At 43.0% G+C, this 18101-nt stretch overlaps 1 protein-coding gene across 1 annotated transcript; it reads right to left on the bottom strand.

Moving 5' to 3' along the window:
- Positions 1-7911: 7911 nt before the first annotated feature.
- Positions 7912-12093, bottom strand: LOC147005074 (disks large homolog 5-like). The gene is made up of 5 exons (XM_085836160.1): positions 11955-12093; positions 10804-10963; positions 9440-9583; positions 8625-8808; positions 7912-8127 (listed from the first exon to the last, which is right to left on the bottom strand). The coding sequence occupies exons 1-5, from the start codon at positions 12091-12093 to the stop codon at positions 7951-7953; spliced, it is 804 nt and encodes a 267-aa protein (XP_085692286.1). The 3' UTR covers positions 7912-7950.
- Positions 12094-18101: the final 6008 nt, after the last annotated feature.

Below are 18101 nucleotides of genomic sequence, written 5' to 3'. Positions count from 1 at the left end.
AACAGCTTCTGCACAGTAGCTGGATATAAAATTAACTCAAACAAATCAGTGGCCTTTCTCTACACAAAGGATAGACTGGACGAGAAATAAATTAGGGAAACAACACCCTTCTCAATAGTCACAAATTATATAAAATACCTTGGTGTGACTAAACTAAGGAAGTAAAAGATCTGTAAGACAAGAACTTCAAGTCTCTGAAGAAAGAAATTGAAGAAGATCTCAGAAGATGGAAAGATCTTCCATTCTCATGGATTGACAGGACTAATATAGTAAAAATGGCTATCCTGCCAAAAGCAATCTACAGATATAATGCAATCCTTATCAAAATTCCAACTCAATTCTTCACTGAGTTAGAAAGGGCAATTTGCAAATTCATGTGGAATAACAAAACACCTAGGATAGCAAAAACTATTCTCAACAATAAATGAGCCTCTGGGGGATTCACCATGCCTGACCTCAAGCTGTGCTATGGAGCAATTGTGATAAAAACTACATGGTATTGGTACAGCCACAGACAGGAAGATCGATGGAATAGAATTGAAGTCCAGAAATGAACCAACACACATATGGTCACCTGATCTTTGACAATGGAGTTAAAACCATCCAGTGGAAAAAAAAAGGACAGCAGTGTCAACAAATGATGCTGGCACAATTGCTATTTATATTGTAGAAGAATGTGAATTGATCCAGTCTTATGTTCTTGTACAAAGCTCAATACTAAGTGGATCAAAGAACTCCACATAAAACCAGAGACACTGAAATTTATAGAGGAGTAAGTGGGGAAAACCTTCGAAGATATGGGCATAGGGGAAAAATTCCTAAACAGAACAGCAATGGCCTGTGCTGCAAGATCAAGAATGGACAAATGGGACCTCATAAAATTGCAAAGCTTCTGTAGGGCAAAAGATACTGTCAATATGACAAAAAGACCACCAACAGATTGGGAAACAATTTTTACCAATCCTAAATCTGATAGGGGACTAATGTCTAATATATTCAAAGAGCTCAAGAAGCTGAACTCCAGAAATTGAAATAACCCCATTAAAAATGGGGTATCGAGCTAAACAAAGAATTCTCAACTGAGGAATACTGAATGGCTGAGAAATACATGAAAAAATGTTCAACATCCTTACTGATCAGGGAAATGCAAATCAAAACAATCCTGAGAGTCCACCTCACACTCATCAGAATGGCTAAGATCAAAAATTCAGGTGACAGCAGATGCTGGCAAGGATGTGGAGAAAGAGAAGCACTCCCCCATTGCTTGTTCAACCACTCTAGCAATCAGTCTGGAGGTTCCTCAGAAAACTGGGCCTAGTACTACCACTAGATCCAGCAATAGCTCTCCTGGGCATATACCCAGAAAATGTTCCATCTGGTAGTAAGGACACATGCTGCACTATGTTCACAGAAGCCTTATTTATAATAGCCAGAAGCTGGAAAGAACTCAGATGTCACTCAACAGAAGAATGGATATAGAAAATGTGGTACATTTACTCAATGGAGTACTACTAAGCTACTAAAAACAATGAATTTATGAAATTCTTGGGCAAATGGATGTATCTGGAGGATATCATCCTGAGTGAGGTAACCCAATCACAAAAGAAGTCACTTGATATGCAACTCACTGATAAGTGGATATTAGCTCAGAAACCTAGAATTCCCAAGGTACCACTTCCAAAACACAAGAAAATGAAGAAGGAAAACCAACTGCATGGATATGTCATTCCTTCCTAGAATAGGGAATAAAATATCCATGGAAGGAGTTGCAGAGACAAAGTTTGGTCTTTGAGAATAGGATCGACCATCCAGAGATTGCACACCTGGGGGTTCATCCCATAATTAGCCACCAAACTCAGACACTATTGCATATGCTAGCAAGATTGAGCTAAAAGGACCCTGATATAGCTGACTTATGTGAGATTATGTCAATGCCTGGCAAATACAGAAATGGATGCTCACAGTCATCTATGGTATGGAATATAGGGCCCCCAATGTAGGAGCTAGAGAAAGTACCCAAGAACTGATGGGATTTGGAACCCTGTAGGGGGAATAACAATATGAACTTTCAGTACCCCCAGAAAGTATGTCTCTAGCTGCATATGTAGCAGAAGATGGTCAAGTTGGCCGTCATTGGGAAGAGAGGCCCCTTGGTCTAGCAAACTTTCTATGACTCAGTACAGGGGAAAGCCAGGGCTATGAAGTGAGAGTGAGTGGTTAGGGGAGCAGGGCTGGGGGAGGCTATAGGGCACGTTTGGGAAAGCATTTGAAATGTAAATGAAGAAAATATCTAATAAGAAAAGAAAAAATATTTTCAATAAACATGAAAAAAGGAAAAATTTAAAAGGAAATGATGATAAATACAGAAAATGATGTGGGGAAAGGAAAACCCTAACTCCTGAGTTTACATATTGATACATCTGCTCTCCAAATTAATATGGAGAAATCTCAAAGTGCTAAAAGTAAATCTACATATCACTCAACATTCCACTCTTTTACCTATGGTGCAATGGAATGACATCCAACTCCACAGAAATCTGCTCAGCTATGTTCATTGGTACTGTAGTCACAATAGGTAGGGAATTTAAACCATCTAAATGTCCTTGAACTGATGAAAAGATAAGGAAAACAGGGCACATACACACAATGCATTATTCAATTGTGAGGAAAAATGAATTCAAGAAAGTTTCAGCTAAATGCATGAACCTACAAAATATACTGAGTGATATAAACCATACACAAGAAGAACAAACTCCACATGATGTTGATCATTTGTGATTCCTATCTCCCAATCTTTAGATGTAAGTCCATAACTTGGAGCAACCACAGAAGACATGAAAGAAAAGGAAGACCATATATGAAAAGAAGAAGCTCTAGAGAGAGCTATAGCCGGGTACAGGTGATATGAAGTAAAGAATGGAAAAAAACAGAAGTGTAGTTGTTGAAGGAGGAGAAAGAACATTGTAGAAGAAGAGAGGGAACATCAATGCGAGGAGAGGCTCTTGGTCCTGTGAAGGCTCTATGCCCAAGTATAGGGGAATACCAGGACCAGAAATGGGAGTGGGTGGTTTGGGGAGCAGGGGCAGCAGGGAAGGATTAGGGGGGTTTTGGAGGGGAAACTAAGAAAGGGGTAACATTTGAAATGTAAATAAAGGATATATCTAATAAAAAAGAAAAAATAAATAAATAACAATAAAATACTTGAGAAAATGTAAAAAATATACCATGTTATATTTATCTAAAATTGCATGCACACACACACACAAACACACGCACACAATACGTATGTGTATCCATATATATATGTGTGTATATATATATATATATATATATATATATATATATATATATATATATAAATAATTACTTGGTATGAAAATGCTTCCCTCAGGACCCATAGACTACATAACAAAAGACATATTACAAGGCATAGAAAACCTCCTTTGGGTTGATGGTTAAGGGAGCCCAAGGAATAATACAAGTAATCAACTGCTTTCTCCCTGTTTTGTCTCCTAAAACTAGAAGGTAAATCCCTATTGGTGAGGACACTATACAGTTTGAGAACAGGACTTAGTGGAAGTGAGATGGGTGTGTTCCAGAAGCCTTCTTCCTGAGAACCTTTAGAGAAGTTAAATAAACATCAACAAAGCGTAACACATAAATTACTCACACACACACAAATACACATGCACAAACACACAAACACTCACACAAACACATATACTCACACACACACAAAGTCCTGATATAGCTGAAGGAGAAAGTTTACGGGAATAAGAAAGTAGAAAAACAGGAAAAAGAAAATCTTTTCAGTTATTTTATAAATATTAAGTTACTCTGATTTCAAGAATATTAAAGGTCGGGAAGGACTGGAGGAGGTGAAAGGGCTTGTATCCCCTTGGGAAGAACAACAAAATCAACCAACCAGATTCCCCCAGAGCTCCCAGGGACAAAACACTAACCAAAGAGGACCCATGGTTCCAGCTGCATATGTACCAAAGGATGCCCTTATCTGACATCAATGAGAGGGGATTAATTCTTTCACACATTAACTCTCTGATTCATCTCCAGGCTGAGTCAGTTCTATTCAGTAAATACTTACACAGTCACCTGGAATAAGTACTTCCACAATATATTCTTAGATCTTCTATGGCAAAAGGGGAGCTTCAATTGTCCTTCCTAATTAGCACCAACAAAACACAGCAGTTTATAGTCAAGGACACCCGCATCTATCAAAAGCTATTTCCCAGAGTGACTTGGAAGGTTATTATATCTGGTGTGTGGTTATCACTGATGCTGTATTGCAAACAAAACTGAGGCACAAGACTCTGGTCTTCCTGACTTATTTTATATTCTTTTGTGATGGTTTTTATTTCCTCAGCAGCTGTAGTGCAATGACTGTATATTTCTCAATGTTTGGCTACAGAGCCATGGATAGATGTGTGTTACAGAGTACTTTATGTTAGGAGTAGGAGAATTCATGACAGCATGGATACAGTATGGAGGTGAATACATCTTAAAGTGTGTGTACATGGGGTAAGCCACATGATCCACACACAAGAGACCATCGCCTTGTGGATCCCTAGGTGCTATGGCTTCACACATATACAGGAAAGGATAGCTGGGTCTGGGTTTAGTCAGAGAAGATGTAACTGACCCTAAAGAGACTGAGGTCTCTGGAAGTTTAGAGGTCTGGTGGGGTGGGTTTGGGGAACCTCGTGGACAGAGGAGGGACAGGGGAGGAGGTATGGGATGTGGAAGAGACAGAGGGTAGATCTGGACTTTAAAACAAAAATCATAAGTAAAACAAAAGCATAAAAGTTTTATTTTTTGCCGGGAGTAATGGCGCACGCCTTTAATCCCAGCACTCGAGAGGCAGAGGCAGGTGGATTTCTGAGTTCGAGGCCAGCCTGGTCTACAAATTGAGTTCCAGGACAGCCAGAGCTACACAGAGAAACCCTGTCTCGAAAAACCAAAACATAACAAAATTAGTGTTATTTTTCTTGTGTTTCAAACTTGCTTTTCTTTCTAAGCAGAGTAAGTTTGTCACCTTTCTGGATAGACAGAATTAATAGGAGCTAGAAAGTTGAAAGCAAAGATGGCTATTATACCAGCATGGCTTCAGCACATCACCAAATCAAAGACAGGGTGAGGGAGTGGGCTGTGGAGCCAGCTGGAGAGCCACAGCCTCATGACTGGACCCTTGAGAGTACCAGGCTCCCCTGTGTAACCCTTTGATGTGTAACACCCTCTCAGAGGGTTTGGCGCCAGATTCGGGCTGGAACCTGTGCAATGGCTTTGTTTAAGGCGCTGGTGTACTGGAGGTCCAGGGCATCTTTTGGGCGTGCGGCTGCCTACACATTACACCCTTCACTTCACCACCTACCCTGTTCTTGTGTTAAGACTCCCACTTTGCAACAAACTTATCACTCAGGGATTTTACACAGTTTAGGGAGGGCTTGGATCACAGGCAAAAAAACAGGTCATGAGGGATCTTTTTTTTTTTTTCAAGTAGAACAGTTTGCTACTATGCTTAGAACAAAAAGAAATACATTATTGTAGCTTATAGCAAAAAAAATAAACAAAAAAACAAAAAATAAAAACAGCAAAACATAAAAACAAAACCCAATCCATGCTAAAGTGGTCAGGGACAGGAAAGATGATCTCATTAACCTTGAGTGGCAAGCCCCATGTAGCACTATTGCCCTGTTTCCCATGTTTAGCTGCTGCCAGGCTGTTCATACTTCCAATGCCATCCACCACCTGTGGCTAGCCTCCAGTGAGCTGGCTGCCACTCACACTTCCCCTTTACCTCTTAAAATAATAACACGAAACCCTTGTAATATGCCAGACAAATTTATTAGGGGAAATCTACAACCACAAAATGCCCATGTAAACAATGCAAAACTCAACACATACAAATACAACCTGCACACTTAGATCAGGAAAATGTACCTACATTACTCTATTTCCCATTTATGAAATCCCCAGTTACTTATGGCCCCTAGAGCCCCGTAGTCCAGCACCATCTTCCTATTCCTCCTTATTTTGTCCTTCATTCCCTCTCTCTTCTACATCTCACTTCCCCTCTCTAAAAATCTCAGCTCTGCCTTTCTTCCCCCTGCCCAATAAGAGCCTCTAGCCTTATCTGATCAATTAAGATTTCACCTGACTGCACCTGTTTTTAGGGACTCTTGAGGGAGCAGAGCACACAAACAGCAATATTCCTTCCACCCCTTTTTGTTCACTTAAAAGGCTCTGAACACAGAAATAGCAGTGGTAATATCAGAGCCGTGGTGTATACATGCCTGGCAGCCTAGGACACTGAGTGTGGGCAGGTCAGGCACTGTACCTACAGATCTTCTGAGATTCTCCACTCAAGTGGATTTGATCCTGTTCATCTAATACACCATATTCTCTGGAAGGGCAAAAGCCAACGGCAGGAAGTGTGGGGATACCTCACAGGTTAGAGCATCTGCTACTCAGAAGAAGACCCACATGGTACCTAACAATCATCTCCAGGAATGGTTGTGATTCCATCTGTGCTCTGAGGGAAATGTCCCTCAGGAGGAGCCACATACAGTATTATATTCAGTAGGAAAAACACCCATTCACATAAATGTTCAACATAAGTCTAATCAGCAACAGCAAAACAAAGCAAGTTTATGGTCAAGGACAACAGCATCTATTAAAAGCTATTTCCCAGCAAGAAATGGAAGGTCATTATGTCTGCTGTGTGGTTATCACTTGACGAAGATGAGCTTCGCGAATGCCTTAAAGAAACAGACAGACTACTGCTCTTGTGGCAAGAAGCAAAGCTTTACTGATTTCTACAGCTTAAAAACACGGGTTATGACTTTGCCAATTAGGCCCAAACAATAACATTTTTACATAGTGGCACCGGGCAGACAATATTATCATTTTTGGAGTCATTTCCTCAGAAAGAGAACAAACTTCACAAGAAGAAACTGTTATCTGCAGACCCAAGGACATTTTCCTCTCCAGGTAAATATTAACTCTTGACTAGAAACAAGGAAAAACTCTGGCTCACAGAAAGCCATGTTTAGACATCCCTCCCTTTCAGGAGGGACGACCCCTGAACTTTCTCCCAGTTAATGTCTCTGACCTTTTCAGGCCAGAACCAAAGGGAAGCTATTGTTCGCCTCAATCACTGATGCTCTGTTGCAAGTAAACTGAGGCATATGGCTCTGGCCTTCCTGATTTATTTTGTATTCCTTTCTGAATGTGTTTATATCCTCAGCAGCTCTAGAACAATGATTGTATATTCCTCAGTATCTGGTTCACAGGATCATGAATGAATGTGTGTGTGACAGAGTGCTATATGTTAGGAGTATGAGAATTCATGTCACCATGGATGCAGTATGGCAGTGATTACATCACCAAGTGTGTGTCCATGGGGTAAATAAAATTATTGATACACAAAAGTTCATCACCTTGTATACCCCTAGGTGGCTATGACTTTACTATATAGCCCTGGCTGTCTGGAACTTACAAAGATCCATCTCTGGATGTGAGTTCTAGGTCTACAGCAGGGGATAGAAAACCTGAATAAGGAAGATGGTCTCAAAAGTCACGACTTGCAAATCCATTTTTTTGCATAAGAAATAGAATTTTTAAAAAATAGGTTTTACAATTTCAATTAATATAGAGATAAAGGCAAAAATAAACAATGAAATAAAAGAATAAGAACATATAACTTCTAAATAAAATAGCAACAACTCAAAGAACAAAAAATGAAAACTTCAAACAAAACTATAAAAAAATTATTGTTCATCTTTTTTCTTCACTTTTAGCAGCACAGACCTATAGCCTGTTACTCCTCTTGGACATTTGTTAGCAGTGCAGTCACCTCTGTTCTCTGCCAAGAGGAATTGTCTGAAGAGAAAAGGCAATAACACCCTGAATCAGCCATGGCTTCCTAGTTAGGGCCTATTCCCACTCAGGACATGTGATATAAAGAGATTCATATGGGGAAGATTCATCTGAGGAAGATTCGGGATGCTGGAGATCAGGGTCAGCAGGGGCCTCCTGGCATGACAACTCATTTTGCAAGATGGTCTCTTCTTTAGCTGTGGCCAATCCCAGCTCTCTAGCAGTTTCTGAGACCTGGGAAAGGAAGGCAGTTACTAAGACACAGGAATGGTGGGGAAAGGCATGGCAGCTGTCAGACCTTTATCTCCCACTACCTCATCTTTACTGTACAGTCAACATTAATATTCTAACTGAAATTACTGATGTGAAATCTGCAGATAGGACCCAGAATTCACTCAAACCTCCACATAGCATTCCACCTATCTGAAGACATGCATGCAAGAATGTGACATGTTATTCACCTGTCACCCTGAGTGGACAGAAGACTAAAGCAGAGTTGAAAGGTTCACTTGCCAGTGATAATAGTGCCTCCAAAGAGGCTAATTCAGAGTCTCACAAGAGGCTAACTTCCCAGAATACTTGAGTGAAAAAAGAGCAAAGAACAGCTACATTCCATGAGGAGGGCGGCTGCTTGGAAGTATGGATTAGAAAGTTGGTGGGAGGAAGCAAAGATAGATTCTATTGTGCCAATTATCAGATAGTCATAGCCTGGCCGAATTGTTTGTCCCTACCTGATGTTCTTTAGTCTCCAGGTTGTTGGTCTTCTCCTGTTCTTCTGTACCACTCAGGTTCAACTCCATCAAACATTGACGAATGACGGCCCAATCAGCCAGTACTTCCTTCTTCTCCTGCTGCAATATTGCCAACTTCTTTTTTATGAGATTCTTCTCCAGCAGGAGCCGGCTGTGCAGGTTACTGGAAACACACTCTGCATGGTAAGTTCCTGCAGCCTCCTCCTCCCATTTCTACTTACAGGTCCCATTAACCTGACATGTACCCTGATTCCTGTGAAGACCTAATACAATCCACCAGGATACATCCATGACAGCTGTACAAAGAGCAAATAGCCATTTCATGGAAGAAGAAATTTGTGCTGCAGTCCAAACACCAAAAAGGGTCCATGTTTTTCCAAAAGAAACAGGGATCTCCATCTACTCATGACAGCCCATGCATTGGGACAATACCAATTAGTAGGGTGCAACTACAATCAGGGTAGTCATTAGAACCAAAGGGAGAGCGCTCTATCCTCATGTTAAACCTCACTTAGCTCTGTAAAACCCTGCCTGAGCCACAGAGGCCCAGTACAACATAATAACCTTCTGATGATCTGAATCACTTTTCTGTTTAGAGGCTCCTGAGAACCCTGGAGAACACTGGCAGTATAACAGTCTCCTAGAGACCTAGGAAAACTGAGTCCAAAAATCCAAGGGACACTGATGCCTAAAAAGCATAAAGTATAGAACCAGACCTGCAGTCTCCCGACCAGAAACAAAGGAAGGCAGAAATGGCCATTTCACAAGTGTTGGCCTCCCAGACAAGTACTTACCGATAGAAATTTATCTCCTTCTTGAGCTCCTGCTTGTTCTCTCGGGCCTCCATGTTCTTGTTCTCTAATTCATGTAGGAATGTCATGATCTCCTTCTCCTTTAATTTCAGTTCTTTATAGTGTCCATTTGGCCTGTGGTAGGGCCTGGCCCCAGGAAGACAGAACTCCATAAACTTAGGCTTTTAGTAACACATGAACTCAGGCTGGGTCCTGGACTACTGCAGCCATGGAAACCACACACTGCATTCTAAATGCTGGGATTTTCTTAACCTTGGGAAACTGGCTATCCTGGCCCCTGAACACCAGAAGCTAGGCATCTAGATTGAGGGTGCCCTGGCTCCCTGCGTTACTCAGTAGGTCTGAAGGGCAGACTAAGCAGTTATGTTCTCAGGGGTCTAGGCTACAGGTCTTTACCCACCAAACAGCTGTGATGGTGTTTCCCCTGTTTCCATAAAAGGGATTCTAAATCCTGGATACCTAATACTGTAGAGACAGTTATTATATATAATTCTGGAGATGAGTCCAGACATCACCACAGATTTATAATCTGCCCCCAAAATACAAAAGTACTAACACATGTGACAACATAGTCAAAGTGCAATGCTATTTAAAGTGGGGACTACCAGGCCTCAGGACCCACCTCACCTGGATACTCTTAGGTAAGTAAATCCTCAGGCCAAAACACCTACCCCTAGATTCCAAATTGTGGAGAGAAATAAAAACATACAAAACATATTCACAGGTCTGTACCTGTGCATGCACATAGACTCACAGACTTAGACCTATACACAGGATGGAGAAACAAAGAGTGAGAGAATGAAAGAGAAAGAGAGACAGAGACAAAGGGAACACAATGAGAGGTAGAGTAATGCATGCAACATTACTGCCTCAGAGTATAAGGCACACAGACAAAGAGGAACAGGCATGAACTTCAGGCATTCTAATCAAGCACTGAGAAGAACCATGTGGGACCAGGCCCCTCCAGCTGCTACCTGGAGGTGCCAGCACTCAATCACGTGGGAGACAAGTAAAAACACAACTACAAACACACATCACCTAGAAACCTCCTGTCAAAGGCTTTCCAAATGAACCCTAGGAAATCATCACTGCCTCTTTCCCTGAGTTCTTCACTCAGATTCCAAGTTCCTCTTTTCAAGTGGAGGGAGCAGAAGAGTCTATTTCCCTTCTTAATCCTGACAAAACTTCAGGTGTGGCCACTCCTCTAATAAGTATATAGGGGCATGAAGTGAGGCCCAGTTATATTCTGGTGGTATAGCTTCCTAGAACCCACCCCTTTAAAAGCATAAGATGAAGGAGGCATTGCAGACCCCGGAATGACACCACAGGTATGGAGCAACGTATACCTCTTGTTCATGGATCCCTCGGTCACATAGATCAGGCGATCTCTCAGCTCATTTGTCTCCTGGGTAGTGAGCTGGATCTCTTTGATCAGCTCGTTCTCTTCCTTCTCAAACTGCTCCTTGCTCATGACAGGTATAGGGGATGATGTCTGTCTGTGAGCCACTGTAGGTAGATGAATACAAGAATACTTGATGTGAGAATGCAAAGAGTGTGGACTTACCAAAGAGAAGGAAAAAGGCCTGTAACCTAGTGACACCACCAAGAGATTGGTCCCAGCATGAGATTTCTTCTGAGTGGATCTCAGTTCTACCATCACTCTAGAGAGATCAGGTGATGTAAGTAGCCAGATGTATCCTCATTCCCCCTTAAACGTGCTTATGAGGACCAGAGAGATGTCTTCTTCAGGGTACAACTTGGCTTCAGAGCCCTGAGCCCTGTGGTTTCACAAGTCAGACTACAAATTCACTATCACAAGTATTTGAGATCTTGGAGATGCTCAGATATCCAACCTGTTACTCTAAGCCAAGGAATTGGCTTAATAAGTCAGGCAGGGGGAGAATATGTTCATCACAATGATCAACTTCCCCCCTGAAACACAAAACATCCCAGAAATGAAAATAGAATCCCCCTCTGGGTCTATCAACTGCTTGTTCTTTGTTTACAGTATAGAAATGGCTGCCACCCACAATTGGTGATAAAGAAAGGTAAGGTAGGAACTGTCACAAACAGGAGGTCAGAGTAGTTCTGAGAACATGACATCATGGTCTGGAGCACCATTCTCTCCCTGTGACTAATGTCAGATAACTACAGGAGCTAAAAGAAGCCTTGGACTGAAGTGCAGGTATTCCCTCCCTCAAACTGGCATAGCTTAGACCCGCTGTCACTCCTGATGGTCTCATTCTGTCATTAAGTAACACCCACAATACCCATTGCAAGTCAAGACTTGAAGTTCATAGCCTAACAGCTTTGACCTTGCCAACTCCTGCCTTAGGGGATGGAAAAGTACTGTTCTGAAATCCTTGATGATTCAAGAATTGTGATAACCATGGAAGTTTTTTTGCTACCCAGAGTCTCCAGTTCCACATTACTAGAAAGGCCAGCTCAGGCCACCCCTACCAGGAAGCTCAACATCCACTTCCCTTTCAGGACTTACTGCTCATTCGCCAAGTCCACCTCCTTCGTTCTTCATTACTCTCAGATGGAAGGCCAGCATCCTTCCTCCCCTCTCTGGTCTCTCTCCCATCCACATTGGTTCTCTGAAAAAGTCTACCAAGTCGGGCAAGCAGGGCCATCACTGCAATGTCCAGTCTCTGACTGAGAAATCTCAGTCAGCTTGTTGTAACTACAACACTGGTGACATCACAGAGGTTGCTTAGAACTCTCCAGGAGACAATAGAATGTCCAAGAAGGGACTGCTGATGTCATGGACTACATAAAGCCTTTGGTTCCCTGCTAATGTTCTCCCTGTACTGACAGGAAGCTGAGCTGCTCTTTCCTGGGGCATAGCCATTGAGCACATCCTCCTTCCAAAGCCAGGGTTTGCTCTAGGCTTGATTGGCCACACCTAAGTAATTCCTATGTATCTAACTCTGTGTTTCCTTTCCAAACCCTTCTCAGAAATATCTCATCCTACCTTAAATTTTCCTCAATCAGCAATAGGAGCCATTAAAACTTAGTGAGAAATCATACCAGTTTGAATATGCAGCCAAAATCTACTCCTGTCTAATCATATACAGGTGCATGAAATCTCATCCATGCTGAGCCTTCAGGGCTGGTTGCAGTGTGGGTGTGTGTTAGGGACCACACTCATGAAGCCTTGTGTTTAGCATTTGAAATTTGCCTCAAGATCCCTTAGGAGGGAGACATGCAGTCATCATGCTTCTGACAACATTCTAGAGATCTTTTGGCAAAGGAAACTGAAATATGGAGCCACCAATGTGTGACCATCAGATTGTGTGGGGGCTTTTCTCATTGCACCAATCTCACCGATCAGTATTGCTTATAGCCCTCTGTGTGCTAGACCATGAGTTTCTGTATGAAATAAATAATATATTCAACAGAGGTGCGGATGTGCAGGCAGAAAGTATAGGGTAATACTATAGACATAGGTTCGTTGACTGGGCAAGGTCCTAGCATCTTGTATTTGGGTTCATGTTTGGCCCCACAAACCACACAAAACCCAATTTCCGTCAAACATGAATGATTCATTAAATGAAGACCCTAAAGTTGATTGATCAGAACCATTGCTCAGGATTTGTGCCAGAGCCATAGCTCAAAAAATCTATCTTTGTTAACTTATAAAGACAGAAAACAAAAACCCAAAAACCAAACCAACCAAACAAACAAAAACAAATGAAAAAACAAAATTAGTTCATTCAAAGTTAGGGAAGTATCCAGTGCTCTGTTCGGATCAGGCCATTTTAGATATAACTGCATATTGACCCTTAATTTGAGGGGTCCCATGGAATGGTTTATGTACCATTGTAAGATTAACAAACCTCATACAGAACACAACAGAATGTGGACACCATGACTTTGCTGAGTCAAGTTGTTTTCTCTGTTGATGATTGGCTGTCATATGACAGCAACTATCTGAAATAGGGGGCAGACATAGAAATCAATGACTTTTGCTATACTGTGCTGTACATGCCTTAGCATTAGATTATCCAGGTCTCTCACAATGACTAGTTATGTTTCCACAGTACTTGGAGGCCCCACTTGGAAGCTCAAATATAGGAAAGTGGAAGCAGAATTGTCTGAGCTCAAGGTTAACTTGGTCCACATGGGGTATTTGAGACCCTGTTTCAGAAAACAACACTGAATCACACGCTACATCAAAGGCCTCACTTACCAAGTCTTTTCTATTATAAAGAACTTACCATTCTCTCCCTTCCAGTCTTTCTTTCTGGGAAGATGGAGAAGTGAGAATGATCTTTCCATTCTAAGGACTATGTTCTCTGTTTCCCTTAGCCCACATTAGGAAAAAATGAAAGTGAGTATCATCATCTGAACAACTGATTAATATCCACTGCTGGTAGCGTGATACGGTGCTGATAACAATCTTAGCTTCCTTTAGTGTTGCTGATCCAGCAGGAAGTATTAAGTGCTGAGGCCAAAGCTCAGAGAATCTTTCAAGGGGCTAGACAGAAGCCATCAGAGACTCTCCACATCCTTGTTCTGAGATGAAATCCAGGAACACAATGTGAACTTGGTGGCCAATTTACCATACATCAAACTTCTACCTCCACCTTTCTATGTTCAGTACAGGAAAGTGTGCATGCACCTCCATGCCAGATTGATCTTGATATATGTCCCAGGGCGCAGACTTTTTAGAGAGTTGGTTGTAGTCAAGCAATTGGTGCCCTCAGTAAGATGTGAAGACTATCAATAATAAGTGACCACACTGTATTTGTTTAAACATTAGTTAAAAATTGAGCATAACTGAGGAATTGGACACCAGCTCTGCGTCCTGGTCTTTTTGTGCCTATACCTTGCTCAAAAGGAAGGTGGGAGGACAACTTGGGTTCCTCTGCATGGATAGAGTGAGGTGAAATCGGCACCGACCAGTCTGAGCAACAGTGCTGAAGCCCTTTATTTCAAGTAAAACACACATTCTCTGTCCTCCTTGAAAGTGCTCCTGTTGAGGCCATGGACCTTGTATAAACATGCTAACATCATGCAGACATCTTTCCTAATGATACAAAGTTCTCTCTGGTAAGGTGTGCCCCCTTACCATATCTGTAGGAAATTTGTTACAAGGCAGCCGTCAGTCTATTTCATGCTGTTGCTGTAATATGCTTCCAAGTTGTGATGGTTTGTATACTCTTGTACCAGAGAGTGGCACCATTTGGATGGGTAGCATTGTTGGAATAGGTGTGACCTGTTTGCAGTAGGCATGTCACTGTGTGTGTGGGCTTAATACTCTCATCCTAGGTGCCTGGAAATGGGTCTTTTACTAGCAGCCTTTGGGTGAAGATGTGGAACTCTCAGCTCTGCTCTTGCCATGCCTGTGTGAATGCTGTCATGCTTGATGATAATTGACTGAGCCTCTGAACGTGTAAGCCCGCCCCAATGAAATGTTTTTATAAGTCTTGCCCTAGTCATAGTGTCTGTTCCCAGCAGTAAAACCATAACTAAGTCAGATGTTGGGACAGCCATTGAGGGAGGGGGCAAGCATGCGGCTGCTTGAGCGAGTTTGCAAGCTACTCCCCCAGTGCACTACCCCTGTCCTGGCCTGCCTCTGCTTGAGCTCTTGCTAAGCTGAGGGAGCTGCCATTTGCTGAGTGAGAGGCGCTGCCCCATGGCCAGAGTTGGAGCTAGCAAGCAAGATTGAAGCAAGCAAGAGTGAGTGAGTAATCACAGCAGGGAGATGTGCCCAGAGGAAGGCTGCATGGCCATGATGGGCATGCTCTGCTCCTGGTGGGAAGTCCCAGCCATCGCACAATTCTGCTTGTTCTTTCACAAGGCGTTATGCCTGCTCAACTTCGAGATCGAGGAGTTAGAGGCAGCTCTTCACAGAGATGACTTGGTATTTATCAGTGATCTGATTGCCTGCCTGCTTCAAGGCTGCTATTAGCGAAGAGGTATCACGTCTCAGACATTCCAGAGCTACTTGGAAGATATTGTTAACTAAGGTTGTGAGCTTGAAGAAGGAAAGCCCAATCCTCTGAGAGATCCCAGTTTTCAAACCTTCCTCTGCGTACATGAGTAGAGATCCTGCATCTCCTCTGTGATTACCAGCTTGTTGCAGATGATGTCTTTGATCTTCTCAAGGGTCTGGATGCAGACAGTCTCCGAGTTGAACCTCTAGGTGAAGACAATTCAGGTGCACTGTACTGGTACTTCTATGGGACACAAATGTACAAAGAAGACTTAGTACATGGAAGGTCCAATGGAGAACTCTCCTTGAGCAGGGAAGGTGAAAGGCAAAAAAAAAAAAAAAAAAAAAATGTCTCAAATGTTCCTGGAAAATCAGACAAAAGAAGAGGAAGGCCTGCAAAACGAAAAAAAACTACAGGAGGAGATTATATCCAGTGAAAAGCAGGAAGAAAACTCCTTGACATCTGACCTACACAAAAGAAATGGATCCGGAGGGGCAGGCCAAGGTACTTGGTGGATCCTGTGTCTAACAGAAGAATGGAGACAGGTTACTGAGAGCTTCCTGAGATCCGACCTCTCCAAGAGCAGCAACTCTACAAGCTCCTTAGCAGGACTTCCTGCCTGAAATCTGCAACATGATTGCTCACAAGGGAAATCGTCCACAGGGCACAAAGCTAGAGCTGCAACACAGGTTTATATCTGTCCACCTGCCCATCCAATTCATCAAGCTAGAGGAAACTCCCATGCTCACCAAGATAGAAAAACAGAAGCACAGGTGGGAGGAGGAGGAACGACCGATCTTTCTTGCAGTGCAGAAGAAGGAGCAAGATCAGATGTTAAAGGAGGAGAGAATGCAGGAAAAGGAGGAAAAAGGTCAAGGCAGTGGAAGTCTGGGCTAAGAGGAGAAAGCTCAGGGAAGAATGAGCATGGCTATTGGCTAAAGGCAAGGAGCTACCCCCAGAACTTTCCCATTTGGATCTGAATTCTCCTATGAGGGAATGGAAGAAGACCAAGGACCTTTTTGAATTGGATGATGATTTCACAGCCATGTAAAAGTTCTAGATGTGGCGAAGGCTCACAAGGATTCCTGGCCCTTCTTGGAACCTGTGGAATAATCTTATGCCCCCAACTATTACCAGATTATTAAGACCCCCATGGATATTTCAAACATGGAGAAGAAATTAAATGGAGGTTCATAGTTTACCAAGGAGCAATTTGTAAATGTCATGAAGACCATGTTAAAAAATTGCCGAAAATACAATGGTGACAGTAATGAATATACCACGATGTCTGACAATTTAGAGCAGTGTTTCCATCGGGCCATGACAAAACACTTTCCTGGTGAAGATGGAGACACAGATGAAGAATTTTGGATCAAAGAGGATGAAAAATGCTAAAAAAGAAGGAGTCAGTCTGGTAGAAATAGTGGAAGCCATGTTTGGACTCTCTCAAGAAACACAGAAGTGTAGAGCAGGAAACAGCCACCAGTAAAGAATGGGGGAAAATCATTGCCCGCAGCACACTGAGCTGCCTCCTCAGGGGACAATCAGAGCAGCAGTTCCATACAACTCCCTTTAGAGGTCGGCACATCAAATGGCCAAGGCTTTTCTTGCTCCCTGCATTGTGGTAGGGTGCCTAGCCACGCATCCCTTTGAAACCAGATGAAGCCAGCAGCACCAGGAATGTTTGGCTCTCTTCAAGGATCAGAATCCATCAACTTACATGGCTCCTCTCGAATTCCAGAGGTGCCCCCAGAGGAGCCCTTGCAACACCCAACCTTTGCTATACAGTCTCCAGTTGGAATTAGCAACCATTGGCGATCCCTGCTCAGTGCTTCAGACCTTTCCAATATGGTGTCACATGTCCCATCCTTACAGCTTGGGCAGATGAATTGTCCCAGTCAAGTTGGAAACATGTATCCACCAGCTCCATTCCAGGCAGGATTTATTCCTTCTAGGCATGGTGGGACTCCAACCCGATCCCAGACTTTCCTGAAAGGTCTGAAATTCCTCCCGGTCATATTTATCATTCATACAAGTATCTAAATCGAGGACACCCTGCTGTTTGGAATGGGAACCATGGTCCTGTAAACCCTGGATGTTTGGGGCCAGTTGAGAAGCCCCACCTGGGTCCAGGACCCTCTCACCACCCTCATACCATTGGTCATGTGATGGATGGCCGAGTGATGAGACAACCTATCCCACCAAATCAGTGGACTAAATAGTCAAGCTTTCTACCTCATGGTGTTCCTTCCTCAGGGTATATGCAGCCACCGTGTAAGTCTGATGGACATGGTTTGCAGACACCTCCAACTCCAGCACCAAGTCCTGGATTCAGAGGGCCCTCCCAGATGCCCCGGGGGGCACAAGTAGGGGAATCCATGATGGACAGCCCTGAAATGATTGCCATGAAGCAGCTCCCCTCCGGAGTCTTTCCCCCAGGTATGCCTTACCACCCCCCTCTAGCGCACTCCTCCCCAATAACTGGTCCCTCTCCAAAGGTAGCTCATTCGTCATCAGTATGTGTGTCAGAGCCCTAGAATGCACTGGACAACCCTGGGAGTACACAGGAGATGACTGAAACACAAGAGCCTGAGGAAGACCCAGAGCCTTTGCCTGGACATGAAGAGAAAGCAGCAAGCATTTGTTCTTCAGAGGGGGTATACCTCAAACAATTACTTCACCCTGCACCTCCCTTGCAA

The sequence above is a fragment of the Mus caroli genome, unplaced genomic scaffold (genome assembly GCF_978045245.1).
Source record: "Mus caroli unplaced genomic scaffold, Mus_caroli_1 scaffold_4, whole genome shotgun sequence".
NCBI lineage: Eukaryota > Metazoa > Chordata > Mammalia > Rodentia > Muridae > Mus > Mus caroli.
The sequence above is the reverse complement of the archived record's forward strand: the minus strand, read 5'-3'. Positions and strand labels throughout refer to the sequence as shown.